Source organism: Rhamphochromis longiceps, linkage group LG14 (assembly GCF_057381845.1).
Source record: "Rhamphochromis longiceps isolate RC_006_pf linkage group LG14, R_longiceps_female_GT1.1, whole genome shotgun sequence".
NCBI classification, from domain to species: domain Eukaryota; kingdom Metazoa; phylum Chordata; class Actinopteri; order Cichliformes; family Cichlidae; genus Rhamphochromis; species Rhamphochromis longiceps.
Window position 1 is genome coordinate 12,624,928 of NC_140570.1, and position 13,331 is coordinate 12,638,258.

The 13,331-nt window shown below is 42.6% G+C and overlaps 2 protein-coding genes across 7 annotated transcripts in view; one reads left to right on the forward strand and one right to left on the reverse strand.

Annotated features, from left to right (window-relative positions):
- The first annotated feature begins 492 nt into the window (after positions 1–492).
- LOC146653721 (uncharacterized) lies at positions 493–4,521 on the forward strand. Of its 2 annotated transcripts, none has more exons than XM_085429176.1 (5): positions 493–1,137; positions 1,653–1,994; positions 2,090–2,335; positions 2,437–2,465; positions 2,571–4,521. In XM_085429176.1, exons 1-5 carry the CDS (start codon positions 1,086–1,088, stop codon positions 2,676–2,678), a joined length of 777 nt encoding a protein of 258 aa, XP_085285302.1. In that variant the 5' UTR covers positions 493–1,085; the 3' UTR covers positions 2,679–4,521. The 2 variants fall into 2 exon arrangements, with proteins under 2 accessions (XP_085285302.1, XP_085285303.1); XM_085429177.1 differs by having other exon boundaries at positions 514–1,137; positions 2,102–2,335.
- Positions 4,522–6,168: 1,647 nt separating this feature from the next.
- The window catches only part of rap1gap2a (RAP1 GTPase activating protein 2a), a 99,894-nt gene continuing 92,731 nt past the window's right edge, over positions 6,169–13,331 (reverse strand). For 4 of the 5 annotated variants that reach the window (XM_085429170.1, XM_085429174.1, XM_085429172.1 and 1 more), the window contains 7 exons: positions 12,433–12,582; positions 12,168–12,280; positions 11,985–12,083; positions 11,741–11,861; positions 7,108–7,210; positions 6,891–6,964; positions 6,169–6,547 (listed from right to left, as the gene is read on the reverse strand). In XM_085429170.1, coding sequence (XP_085285296.1) covers positions 6,539–6,547; positions 6,891–6,964; positions 7,108–7,210; positions 11,741–11,861; positions 11,985–12,083; positions 12,168–12,280; positions 12,433–12,582 — 669 coding nt within the window. In that variant the 3' untranslated portion in view covers positions 6,169–6,538. Of the gene's footprint in view, positions 6,548–6,890; positions 6,965–7,107; positions 7,211–8,206; positions 10,279–11,740; positions 11,862–11,984; positions 12,084–12,167; positions 12,281–12,432; positions 12,583–13,331 lie in introns of those variants that run through there. The other variant, XM_085429173.1, reaches the window with a different exon arrangement.

The following is a 13,331-nucleotide window of genomic DNA, read 5'->3' on the forward strand; positions in this document are numbered from 1 at the left end:
AATAAGATCACGTGCAGCACTTTTTTAGCGACACAAGCGTCACATAGGACTTAGCAGGAAATGGGGACTGTATGTGCTTTAATCGCTTACATGCGAGTATATTCCCTTCAAAGGTAACCAAAGCGTTTACTTTGAAGATTTGTTGTACGCTGAGAATGGGCTTGCAGTTGTACTCCGAGTGGAAAATCCCTACCTGCGCGTTAATAGTACAACAGAAACGTAATCGTAAAAAACTTTCCCCAGGCTATTTTCTGAAATAAAGAGAACACAAGCACTTTCGCCATAGTAACAGCGGTAAACTATGCAGCCAATGCAAGTGGGTCGTTCCTAATATTTGGTGCCACCTGTGAAGCCCACCCGTGACAGAATATAGTGTATTTGTGGAAAAGTTATTTCTGCAAGCTTGTCTTACACTATTAACCCCTTTCTATCATATACATCAATTATACGCTACCCAAACCGTTAATTTCTGTAAAATATTCAATGTTTTCTTTTTTAATTATTTATTTCTAGTAGGAGTAGTGCTTGTTTGGCTTCTGAAGTGGGAGATGCCAAAGTTTGAAAACCACCGAGCTAGTGAGCTATTCAGCTTCAGCTGTCAGAGATCTGTAAACTCCAAATAACCACATAATCAGCCATCTATGCCTTAATCAAGGTCTCTGGACTAAAATGTTAATCAAGACCTGCACAGAAATGAGAAGGAGAAGGATTTGCTGGTTTCTGTTCTCTTTTGTCTCTTCATGTTATAGTTCTCTGAAGCCAGCCCCTTTCCTGCAGGAAATTTTATATTCCTGTTCATGAGATCACTGCTTCCCGTATTTCAGTTTTGCGTGTGTGTGCTTGTGCCTGCATGTGTGGGTAAGTGTTCACTTCCTTCATCTCTGACCGGATTGGAACAACAGCAGGAGAAAGGAAATACAACATAATTACTGAGTAAAAGAAAGTGAAATACCGTGAGCCCACTCTGATTTCCAGAAAGTGTGGCAGCATTTAAGAATCAGCCGTAAAATGTAAGCACAAACTCTCTTAGGGGAAGTGATGAACGGCAGACAAAAACACCGTTAGACACATCTTTACAGTCAGACATGTATACCTATCTCCTCGGTGTCATCAGCTTCGTCTATGTCTTCCATTCTGGTAAGTGATCTCCTTTTGAAACTCTGACCAAAGTTCTCATTACATAAAAGAAAGTCTCTCTTCTTGCCTTAAGTTTTGTTTTTTTGTTGTTTTTTTCTGGGGGGGGGGGGTGTTTTGTTAAAGCACTCGTGTGAACTCTCCATCTTCAGTATTCTATAATAAGATGCCATTTGCCATGTGTTTGCCTTAAAAGCTGTGGTAATCACGGTCATGCCAAAGCGTACTGCGTGCGTCTAGTTCTTTGACATGTTTGTTAAGCTCCGTGCCTTTTAAATGTGGCCGCCATATGCGTATTTTATTCTGAATGACGTGTGTTTCACTGCATATGGAAATTAGCAGATGTACCAAGTTAAACAAAAACATGTGCGTGTGTGTTTATGTTCGCTGATTATTAATGTGTTTTAGTGGTTATAATCTAACCAGATTGGGACAAAGGAGCACCAAACTGCACGAGTTTCCTTGGCTACACATTCATGTTCCGCTACAGTGACTTAAATCTAAATTCCTTCTTTTAGGTCTCTGTGCTGAAGAATGCCAGCTTAGTATTTTGGCAAAACGCGAGATGTATTATGTGCCAGAAGGGGGCATCTTGTCATTGTCCTGTGTAGTTCAGCACTGTGGAAACAACTGGACCGGTGCCTGGATGTGGGAAAATTCAACATATGATGTTAGGAAGCCTGTGAAGGAAAGCGAGAGACACCATTTGACCAACAAGACAATTTCAGCCAGTCAGACAAAGCTATTCTTAAACATCCAGAGTGTCAACCAGTCGGATGAAGGTTCCTATGGATGCATGGTTGTTTGGGATATAGGTATAAATGAAAATGGACATCGCACGCACGTGAACATTACTGCAGGTACAGAGAATGACATATAATGAAGTGCATCACAGTGCATCTGCATTTTGGCCAGCAGGTCTTACTGCTTGTCATGTATCCTCCTCATCATATAGCTCTCGTCACAGGTCCCTCTCCAAGGAAACTCCTGCACAGGGTTTTGATCTGTGCTTGTGCATTACTCTGCCTTCCCATCATCCTGGAATTGGCTCGCTGTCTGAGCTCAGAGGTCAAACCACAGCCACTTCCCAGGGCAGAGGTCATATATGAAGTTCCATATGCAGCCCAACAAACCATCTCGGCTCCACAACCTCCACCTCGATGCCCGGTACCACAGAAATGCAAAACACCCCCTCCCAAAGGTATATCCTGTGTGTTTCCTTTTGTTAACCTGTTATGAGGCAATACTCAGAACGGCAATTTTTACCATGCTGTCTTTTCTTCTTTTTTTTGTTTTTTGCAGTTCCACCTAAAGTCAAGAGGAAGCCAGAAGTAAGTGAACGTACTGTTTCAATACAGTCCCTGAACATTGGGAACTCACTGACAGGCTTGCATCTCCTAAACTGTGCCCCCCCCTTACTTTTCACAATGCTACAGGTGATGTATGCAGTGATTTCAGAAGGTGCACTGAAGCAGCAGGGAGCCACGAGACAGCCTGCCCATTCTGCAACTGTCTACTCATCCCTGAGATTTGACAACCACTAATGGAGTTATGCATTATTTTTATGAATTAAATCATAAAGTTATATCCTTTCATATATATGTCTTTACGAAACACTGAACGTGGTAGCTGCCACTTCTCGTGTTTTTTTGTTTTTGTTTTGATGCAAACTGCATCTTTGATACAAGCTTGATACTCTGCATTTCGTGAAGTCTTTAAAGTGACAGTTTACCACAGAATCAAACACAAGTTTTTCCCTCTGGCCCATATTTGCTATTTTTCCATCTAGACTTTTTTGTGGGGGGAGGGTGTGAGGTGCTAGTTACAGATGAATCTCCCTGTACTGAGCAGTTTCATGTAGGAACTACTCTTCCTGCCAAATTACAACCGCCAGCCACATCACCTGACCGAAACAAGCCAGCAGCTAGCTAGTAACACAGGACAGGAGGAGAGAGGGAAACGCCTGTGCTTATTATCTCCTACCATACTGTCATACTGAGCAGGAGCCTCTCACCACAGATGCAGCTTCCTTCTAAAAAACCAAAACACATGTATAGTCCTGTAAGGTTTTCTCGGGACTCTGTGCAGTCCTATGAAAAACTAAGACCTTTGCTGCTTCCATAGGAATTAAAAGAGTAAGTAGCAGCCAGGTGCAGTTGATCAAATGCATCTGATAAACTGATGACCAGGTGTGAACGCCTCGATGAGAGCCGAGGTTTGGGCAGTTTGGAGATCTGGAGCATTCAGGTGTGTGTGAACACTTTGCCAAGGAGGGAAGACATCAGCAATGTTCTTAAAGAAGCAATTGCTGCTGCCGGGAAGATCTACATAACAGAATCAGCGGGTTGGGTTAGATGTGGATAAAAATGAACAAAAACAGATGAGCATGGCTTTTTTGGATGTTTTAAGACAAGAAAACGTATTCTCTCTAAAAAGAACATAGCAGCACGACTTAGGTTTATGAAATTGCATCTGAATAAATCTGAGGACTTCTGGAACAATGTTCTTTGGACAGATGAGACCAAAGTGCAGCTGTTTGGCTGTAATGTACCACACCATGTTTAGGAAAGACCAAACACAGCATATCAGCACAAACACCTCATACTAGCTCAAGCACGGTGGTGGAGGGGTGATGTTTTTGGCTTGTTTTGCAGATACAGGACCTGGGAACCTTGGAGTCAGTAAGTCAATCGTTAACTCTCCTGAATACCAAAATATTGTAGAGTCAAATGTGAGGACATTAATATGACAGCTAAAGTTGTGCTGCACCTGGGTCATGCAGCAGGACAATAATTCCAAGCAAAGCAGCAAATCTACAACAGAACAGCTGAGAAAGAGAAAAATTGATGTGTTGCAACGACCTGGTCAAAGTCCAGACCTCAACCCGACTGATATGCTGCGACGGGATCTTAAGAGAGCTGTGCATAAACAAACCTCAATGAACTGAAGAAACATTGTAAAGAAGAGTGGGCCACAATTCATCCAAAAGGATGTAAGAGACTAAAAACAGCTGCTAAAGTTTATTTTGGAAGCTATTTAATAACAGTGTGGACTTACTTTTCCACAGGACTGTATGGGACTACTTTAGGTAGGAACCAGAAAAAGAGCCACTTTAAAAAAGGATCACTTTCATGTAATGTTACATATAATAAGGAGATACTGCATCGCCCAGCTGTACCACCCTGAGGCGCTACAGTAAGCAGACTCTGCTCTGTGAGACGATTTCACAGATCTTCTGGTTTGTATTGTTAAAAATGTGACCACATTAACTGCTGTCAGAATAATGTGATGGCGCTGCAGTTTCAACAAAATGTGAAACAAACTTCCCTCACATGTTCAAATATATTACACATTAAAGTATAGACAAGAAAAGCACCCGTGTGGAGAGATTGCATTAAAAAACACAAAACAACAGAAAACCTGAAACAACACAAATATGACACAAAATACAACATTTTATTTTAGAATAAATTCTCAATGGCACATTACATAACCAAATATACATATACATGTTTAGACATCTTTTAACTTAATACATTTCCTTTAATCATTTCACCATTAATTAGCGTACTCTGCAGTAACAATTTTTACATGACATCGATGCAAAAAAAGTTTAATAACTTAAGCGTATTAACAAAGGAAAGGCTGCAGGGCTTTTTTTTTTTAGGCGACACCTGCTACAAACTATATGACATCTGAACTTCCCCAGAGGATTTCTATCCCTGCTTCCCTTACTCGAGGTAATCACCGACCGAGGGCAGCGTGTGTTTGGCAACACGCCTGCCTCTAGTCTTGATAAATTAGAAAGGTACTACTCAAGTTAGAACAGCTTCCTGGCAAGTTAAAAGGTGACCTACATGTAAATCACAGAGGGCGTTTGTAATTTGGGTGAAACTAGCTATTAAACCTTTTACACTCTTAGGCCAGCCTAAACTACAGGAACTGTTCCCTACACAGTAAGATTACACCAACATTAACACACACCAGCTTGATTGTTTTTGGTCACACTGGAAGCGAATGTGTGTGTTTTTATGCTTCTTTTCCAGGCTAATGTCAGTTGAAGATTAGACCCGTGGTCCTTCTGTGCCTGCGAGCACCAACTTTGCAGTTTTTACTTATATTTTTGCAACAGCTAAGTCCTTTTTTTAAAGGCTCATAGTTTACATTCAAAGTGTTTTTTGTAACTTCATAGGTGGTTCGTTATAACCTGAACTTCATATTTTTCAAGTCATCCTCATCAGCTCACATCCTGGGAAAAACCCTGGAGATGTCCTAAAGAGCTGCCGTACGTACACGCCGATACACCGAGCTAGCGAGTTTCAATGGGAGGTATCAGAAGGTGAAATGTTTTCACTGAGTGCAACATCTATTTTGAGCAAATGTGGGTGTAGCTCGGCTACCCACAACTGTGCTGTAACCAGATCCCCGTCCTCTCACATAGTGAGACGCACAGAGACGAGACGGAGGCTGAGAAAGAACGTGTCAGCGGCGAAAAGGGCTTTTTCTATGTGTGTGATAGATTGTAAGGCGCAGCTTTGGCTAAAAGAAGCTTGTGGCAAAATGTGTTGGCAGTGCCCCTCCCCACCCCGCCCCCCACCCTGCTCTTGAGTTCAAGTCTATGAAGTTGCCCCTACGGATACAGAAATGCTGTCCTAGGAGGAGACACGTCACGTTTATAGTGCAGTAGACACAATGCAGCAGCTAGCGGGATTGCAAAAAGCCTCGGCGAAATCAAAACTTGTTCTCTGAAAAAAGCATTTACATTATGCAAAGAACAAGCTCAGAGAGCACAGTGGAGAAGACTCCAAGCCGCGGCGCCTCCGAGGTCTTGCTACTGCGAGTCTTCTGTGCGCAGTTTTCGTCTGTTCAAGGGCGAAGGCAAATACATCCTGATGGCTAATGATTTCTTTTTTTCTTCCTCCACTGGGCACTCAACAGTCAGTGAGATAAAGGTTAAAAGTTCGGCCATAAACTCGTGTCACAATTCTTCTAGGAGGTCATCGTGTTTCTCTCTATCAAACAAGACGCTTAAGGAAAAAAAGCCGAGCTCGGCTTGAACTCACAGTATCACAGCCACGCCAAAGACCCTCATGAAAGGTGGATGAGCAACGGTGCAGCGAGCATCGACTAATCTGTAGCTAAAGACTGGTTAGAAACAAAAGCCAAAATGTCAGCTGCTTCACCTCCCTATATACTCACAGTAGTTTCAGTTAGATTCTAGTGTGCGGGGGACTCGGTAACCTTCTCAGGTTATCCTTGGCATTGGGAAGTAGTTCTACAGTGATTTTGTGGTTGTTGTTGTGACTTTTTTATTTTGTTGTCGTTGTTTTATTTTTTTGCAGCTCTGTCAGCAGGCGCTGTCCCTTCATTGTGCAAGGTTGGGGTTTTTCCGTTCCACTCAAAGCTACTCAGACTGAAAGAGAAAAGAGGGAACAAAAAAAACAAAAGAGGAGAGAGCGTTCAGCACACGTCTTTCAGTCCGGGTTTATTACCCAACATCAGCTTGAGTGTTTCAGTCACATTACAGAGTTCCAGAGATAATGAGATGTCTATAAGATAGACAAAGTGTTAAAAAACAGACAGACACACACACACCAGGGGACTTTTTGGCATCGCTGCCAGCGTTCTGCCATAATTATCTTAATTTCAATGTCGAACTTTCTCTCTTTAAAAGTTTTATGGAGCTTCTGTCTCAAAAAGTTGGAAATATCCTACTGAAAAACCTTAACAAGGCAGTGTTCAAGTATCAGACTTACAGTCGTGGATGAGTGGCTCATTTTGTCAAAGCGGAACTTCAAGTTTGACCTCGGTGAAGTCTTAGTTTTTCCATCTGTGGAAGGAAAAAAAGGGAGGAGACGGAAAGGAAACAAAGGAAATGCTCATTAGAAAATGAACTCATCCACCTCTGGCGTATCATTCTGTTCAAACTGGACTAAAAGCTAGTCCACAAATGCGTCATGAATTTAGGCTTACCTGTTGGACTGCGGCACATGATGACAGGGGTGCAGGACCCTTGGCTTTCTATGTTGAGTGCGGGGCTGAAGGCAGAGGAAGAAGCTATGGGTGGATGGCTGGCCTGAGGGAAGGAGAGAAAGCGGGAGGACGAAAGTTAAATATGGACACAGACGTACGGGGGTGGGGGGCTAAAAGAGGTTCTCTGAAACGAGGGAGCAGAATTTTGCTGAAGTTGAATTTAACTTGGCCCTCAGCAAAGTGGGAAACATTGCAAGGAGTTGGGTAGAGCTGGCTTGGAGGGAGAAATGATCATAAAATGGGTTAGATTAAAATAGGTGATGTAGTGTCTTAAGTTTATTTCTAACTCAATATTTTGATTCCCGCATTCTACTAGAGTCAATCTGCATTCTTCATAGTTAAAAATAGTTTTGCTAGCTAACACAGACAACAATTCACACCTTCAGTCAGTTTAGAATCATCAACCTAACCCCAGTAGCTACACGCTTTTGGGTGGAGTAGTTGGAGAGAACCCACACAGACGCAAGAAAAACACAAACTGAGGTGAGCACGACTCTCGCAGACATCATAAACACACCAAAGCAGAAAAAAATGCTTTAGAGAGACAGTGCATAGGTTAACATGGTAAATGGACTTGTTCTTATATAGCGCTTTTCTATTCTATCTGAGCACTCAGAGCACTTTCAAAGTAGATTAGCATAATAGCTCTCCTAGAAGTTTTTTAGGGGTAAAGGTTTTGAAATATATATATATCTATATCTATATATATCTATATCTATATATATATCTATATCTATATATATCTATATCTATATATATTAGAGATGGCACGATACCACTTTTTTATGTCCGATACCGATACCGATATCATAAATTTGGATATCTGCCGATACCGATATGAATCCGATATAGTGTTTTTTAATCAACAAAACTGTTTTTTAAATATCTTGCTGCATTTTGTATAAGTTCATACTCAAGTTTAAAACAACAACTACACTAAAGCTATTCTGTTATACCTGTATCCAAAAAAAATATTTCATAGTTCAGCAATACTGATCAATCTAATAAACTTAAACCTACACCATCCTCCCTATTCTGGTATTTTAAAGAGTACTTAGCATATATATTAAGCAACCTAACTAATAGGGTTCCAACTCCCAGCAACAACAAAAATAAATAAATAAAAAATAGGGAACCACCCCTCACGCTCCACCTCATGATGCTTAATCGACGTAATCAACCTTAATTTGATGCAGTGTGGAAAAAAAAATGCACAGAAATCAATTATTTTTCAAGAAATATTAAATAGATTCAACATCTTTCTTCAACAAAATTGCAGACTGCACAGATGGTACCTTCACAAAGGAAAAAGTACTATAGCTTACTAGGGTATATATATATATATATATATATTAGACTTAATAGTTACTATATACAGTAATGGACTTCTATTCATTTTGCATCAAATTAAAACTTTGGCTGTCAGATAATTATTTATTAAAAGCTAGACATTTTAAATGAGAATAAGAAAGAAAAGTATGTCTTTGTGCCCCCTTTTCCCTGTTAATGCCCTATCGGCCCCCCTGGCTAAACTTTGCTAGATCCGCCCCTGCACAGTTACCAGCCGTCAGCTACGTAGAAAAAGATCCTCGAGTAGAAAGTAATATTAAATAAATTCTAACAACAGCTTATAGAGCTTAAACGTGCTGCTGTTGTTCAGCCGCTGGTTTCCTCTTTCTGGTGCAAAGTGGGCCAAAAGCAAACAAGAGAGACGTACTCCCGACAGAAAAGCCGATCAGCTGATCGTTAAGCAGTTTCATGATTGAAGTAGCAGCCGGAGAGCGAGAGGCAGTCGTTTGTTAAGCTTAACACAGGAATGCTTTACAAACATTCAGAGATGGACTTACACACTTGCTTTACTTCTCTCGGGGATAACTTTGTCGGAGATGAAATGCCGGGTTGCTAGCGAAGCTCCAAATGCTATCCAGACCACCGACAGGTCCTGCATGCCACAGCCGCTCTATCACGTGATGCATACTGCTCCGACGTGCTAACGTTCTGAGGTGAGTTACGGCGTGTTGCAAGTTTTGTGAGGTGCTTTCGTGATATTTAATGGATCGGATTACATTTTTTATTTTTCTCCGATATCCGATCCAGTAATTTAGGTCAGTATCGGACCGATACCGATACGTAATATCGGATCGGTCCATCTCTAATATATATATCTATATATATATACACTCAACAAAAATATAAACGCAACACCTTTGTTACTGCTCCCATTCCCCATGGGATGGACGTAGAGACCTAAAATTCATTCCAGATACACAATATAACCATCCCTCCCAAACAGTGGTCACAAATCAGTCCAAATGTGTGGTAGTGGGCACATCTGCCATATTGAGATAATCCATCCCACCTCACAGGTGTGCCACATCAGGATGCTGATCTGACATCATGAGTAGTGCACAGGTGTACCTCAGACTGCCCACAACAAAAGGCCACCCTGGAATGTGCAGTTTTTTGCGCTATTGGGGGTCTGGGGACCCAGAACCGGTCAGTATCTGGTGTGACCACCATTTGCCTCATGCAGTGCAACACATCGTCGCATGGAGTCTATCAGATTGTCAATTGTGGCCTGTGGAATGTTGGTCCACTCCACTTCAATGGCTGTGCGAGGTTGTTGGATATTCGTGGGAACTGGTACACGCTGTCGTATACGCCGGTCAAGCACATCCCGAACATGCTCAATGGGTGACATGTCCGGTGAGTATGCTGGCCATGCAAGAACTGGGACATTCTCAGCTGCCATCTGCCCTGAACAATGTGAACCATGATTCATCCGTGAAGCGCACACCTCTCCAACGTGCCAGACGCCATCGAATGTGAGCATTTGCCCACACAAGTCTGTTACGGCGACGAGCTGGAGTCAGGTCAAGACCCCGATGAGGACGACGGGCATGCAGTTGAGCGTCCCTGAGACGGTTTCTGACAGTTTGTGCAGAAATTGTTTGGTTGTGCAAACTAATTGTTCCAGCAGCTGTCTGGGTGGCTGGTCTCAGACGATCTTGGAGGTGAACCTGCTGGATGTGGAGGTCCTGGGCTGGTGTGGTTACACGAGGTCTGCGGTTGTGAGGCCGGTTGGATGTGCTGCCATATTCTCTGAAACGCCTGTGGAGACGGCTTATGGTTGAGAAATGAACATTCAATGCACGGGCGACAGATCTGGTTGACATTCCTGCTGTCAGCATGCCAATTGCACGCTGCCTCATTGCTTGTGGCATCTGTGGCATTTTGCTGTGAGACAAAACTGCACATTCCAGGGTGGCCTTTTGTTGTGGGCAGTCTGAGGTACACCTGTGCACTACTCATGATGTCAGATCAGCATCCTGATGTGGCACACCTGTGAGGTGGGATGGATTATCTCAATATAGCAGATGTGCCCACTACCACACATTTGGACTGATTTGTGACCACTGTTTGGGAGGGATGGTTATATTGTGTATCTGGAATGAATTTTAGGTCTCTATGTCCATCCCATGGGGAATGGGAGCAGTAACAAAGGTGTTGCGTTTATATTTTTGTTGAGTGTATATGTATGTGTGCGTGTGTGTGTGTGCTAGCTAGCTAGTATGCTAGCTAACGAGCTAAATGTAGCATAAAGACTCTACAAATGCTAATTCACATAGTTCCAAAGGTTGTAAAAACTAATGGACTTAAAAAAGTAAAATAACAAAAAAACAAGAACTGAGCCCTACAAACTTTACAAATAGTTTTAATCTGCTGCTTCAAGTCTCTCTATTAGCTAATAAAGACTGCGTTTTTCTTCCCATCCAGCCTATCAGATTCTCCCTTGTGATGCCCGCTGGTGTACTTTACTGCTGCATCAGGCACTTAACGATTACTTTAACAGTTTTCTCTGGCATTTAAGCCGTGTCTCTATCTCTCTCTGAGAGTTTCTACTGCGTAGGGATCATCTGTGCAAGCTGATCTCCTGCCAAACACTGAGGAACAATCTCACAGCGTTTCTCAGGTAACATAAAATAACACCTTGAAGCGGTTTTATCTGATACAAGGCGATCAAGTAGAGCTGCAATCATCATAATTGACATGCGCTTACTACGAAGCAGTTCTTAGTAATTATAGACTATTTCATCCACGACACTGACACCACCAACAACTTCAAACCTTTGGTTCTGACTCCGTACAGATACGACAGAATATTAGGGCCACATTAAGAAAAAAAAATAAGTCAAAATTTCGAGATTAAACTTGAAATACTATTTTGAGATGATGTCGTAGGCTGCTATTCTTCCTCTGCCTTGTGTAGATGACTTAGCAAAACAACTTGATCAGCTGTCTTATTGTGTCTTGTGCTTCAACATGCATCCTCTTTGCTGCACGAGGGTGTAACCATCTGTATGTTTGTATTTGTCCATTGCCACCTAATGCATCTTGCACAAATCCGACCAACTCTTCCAAGTTTGTGCGATTTTTCCTTCAGACCAGATGCAGCTTTCTGCACCATCTCTTCAATGTTCTTATACTTTAAAAATGTAACTCTCAACAGCACAACACATTTTCTTTCGTTCGTTCCTTCTTTTCAAATGAATGAATAAAAGTTTGGGCTCACCGTCTCCAGTTCTTCCAGAGCTTCTGTTTCTCCCGCGGTGCTGCTGAAGCTGCTGGTGCTGGAAGAAGAACGAGAAATGTTCTGCCTGCCGCCGCCGCACTCCTTCAGCTTGACAAATGGCCTGTTGAGGAGAACACAGAGGAGCAACCATGAGTAAAATTTGTACTGACGTGAAAAAGCAAACATTAAGCAGTAATGTTAAAGTATTAAAGTATTCTTTAGATAAAATCAGCTTGGGTCTCACCTTTCTTTGTTGGGACAGATCTCAGGTGAGCTCGGATTGGATGACGTCTCTGATTTCACGTCCTGGGACAGCAGGCAGCTCTCTGCAAACTTTTGGTCGCTGCATACAAAAAGCAAATCCGTAAGTCAAAAGGTAGCTGTTTAAAAAGACTGTAACTTCTGAATGCAGGGACCTTTAACCTACCCACGCGTGTGTTTGTCTGAAGAAGTTTCTGTGCTGGAGTGGAGACGGGGGAAGAGACCCGAGCGCCGTTTCACAGGGCTCTTCAGGGGAGACTTGGCTGACAGTACAGGAGGCTGCGGATAACAGAATAAAGAATTTGGCTTCTCTTAGTATTGCAGCACTTTAAAAATGTTCCCCAAAAATCCTCCAACATTAAATATGGATGAGTAAATGAACAAGAACCAAAGCTTTTAGCTCAAGTCACATCTTGCTGAAGTGAACTCACAGTGAAGGTGCTCTTTGTGCATTCGCTGGTGCTCTGCGGCAGACCTCCACCACTGAGGCTGGCTGGAACACCACCTCCTACACCGGGGCTTCTGTGACGGTGAGACCCTACCATAGTCTCCATGGAGTGGCTTCTGACCCGCATGGCTCTCTGGAGAAGCAGGAGAAAAGAGAGATGAGCTCATGATGAGGGAGAGGAGGAGGTTAAGGAGTAGAAGCAAGTAATGGAAACAGTGTGAAATAATGAAGTTGGGGGGAGGCAGTGTCAAGAAGGTGACCACAAGGGGGCGCAGTTGTCCAAGAAGAAGAGAAAGTGAGTTAGAGAAGAAAGAGTACTGTAACTGTGTTACACTCATTATTTATATCATTGGTTCATTGATGTAAAAGGAGTTTATGATAACTTCCGGTCGGTAACATTCAAATCAAATGTCGATACTTTTCCCACCTTTGCTATCTGCCTCAGCTATGACCAGCTCAAATTCACACACACACAAACAACATCATATGAGATCGTCTTTATTTATCATCATATAATTCCCCCACGTGCATTTACAGTGACACAGAAAGGTAATACACAGCAACCGCCACGACAGCAACAATAAGAGCGCCCCCTGGGACCGACTGCACAAACTGCAAAGCCGCCGTCCACAACGCCTGCGAAGAGCGATAGAATCAAATGATTACATTGGTTACACATTTTCGTGGCGACAAACAGAGACACACATTCAAGACGGTCCTTTTAAAGACACTCCAGCCTTCAGTGAGCACGTGCAATGGCGGTGTGATGGGCTAGAGAGATTTAGGTGGCTGGTGAGAGGAAGCAGAGGAGAAATTCATAAAGAGAAAGGCACAGTCTCATACAGATTTAGCGCCGCAGCGTTTTGCATGTTCACATGCTCA

Coding starts and splice junctions, on each gene's coding strand:
- LOC146653721 (XM_085429176.1), top strand. CDS start 1,086: ATGTATACCTATCTCCTCGGTGTCATCAGCTTCGTCTATGTCTTCCAT. Junction 1,138..1,652: donor CGTCTATGTCTTCCATTCTG/GTAAGTGATCTC, acceptor TCCTTCTTTTAG/GTCTCTGTGCTGAAGAATGC. Junction 2,466..2,570: donor AAGTCAAGAGGAAGCCAGAA/GTAAGTGAACGT, acceptor ACAATGCTACAG/GTGATGTATGCAGTGATTTC.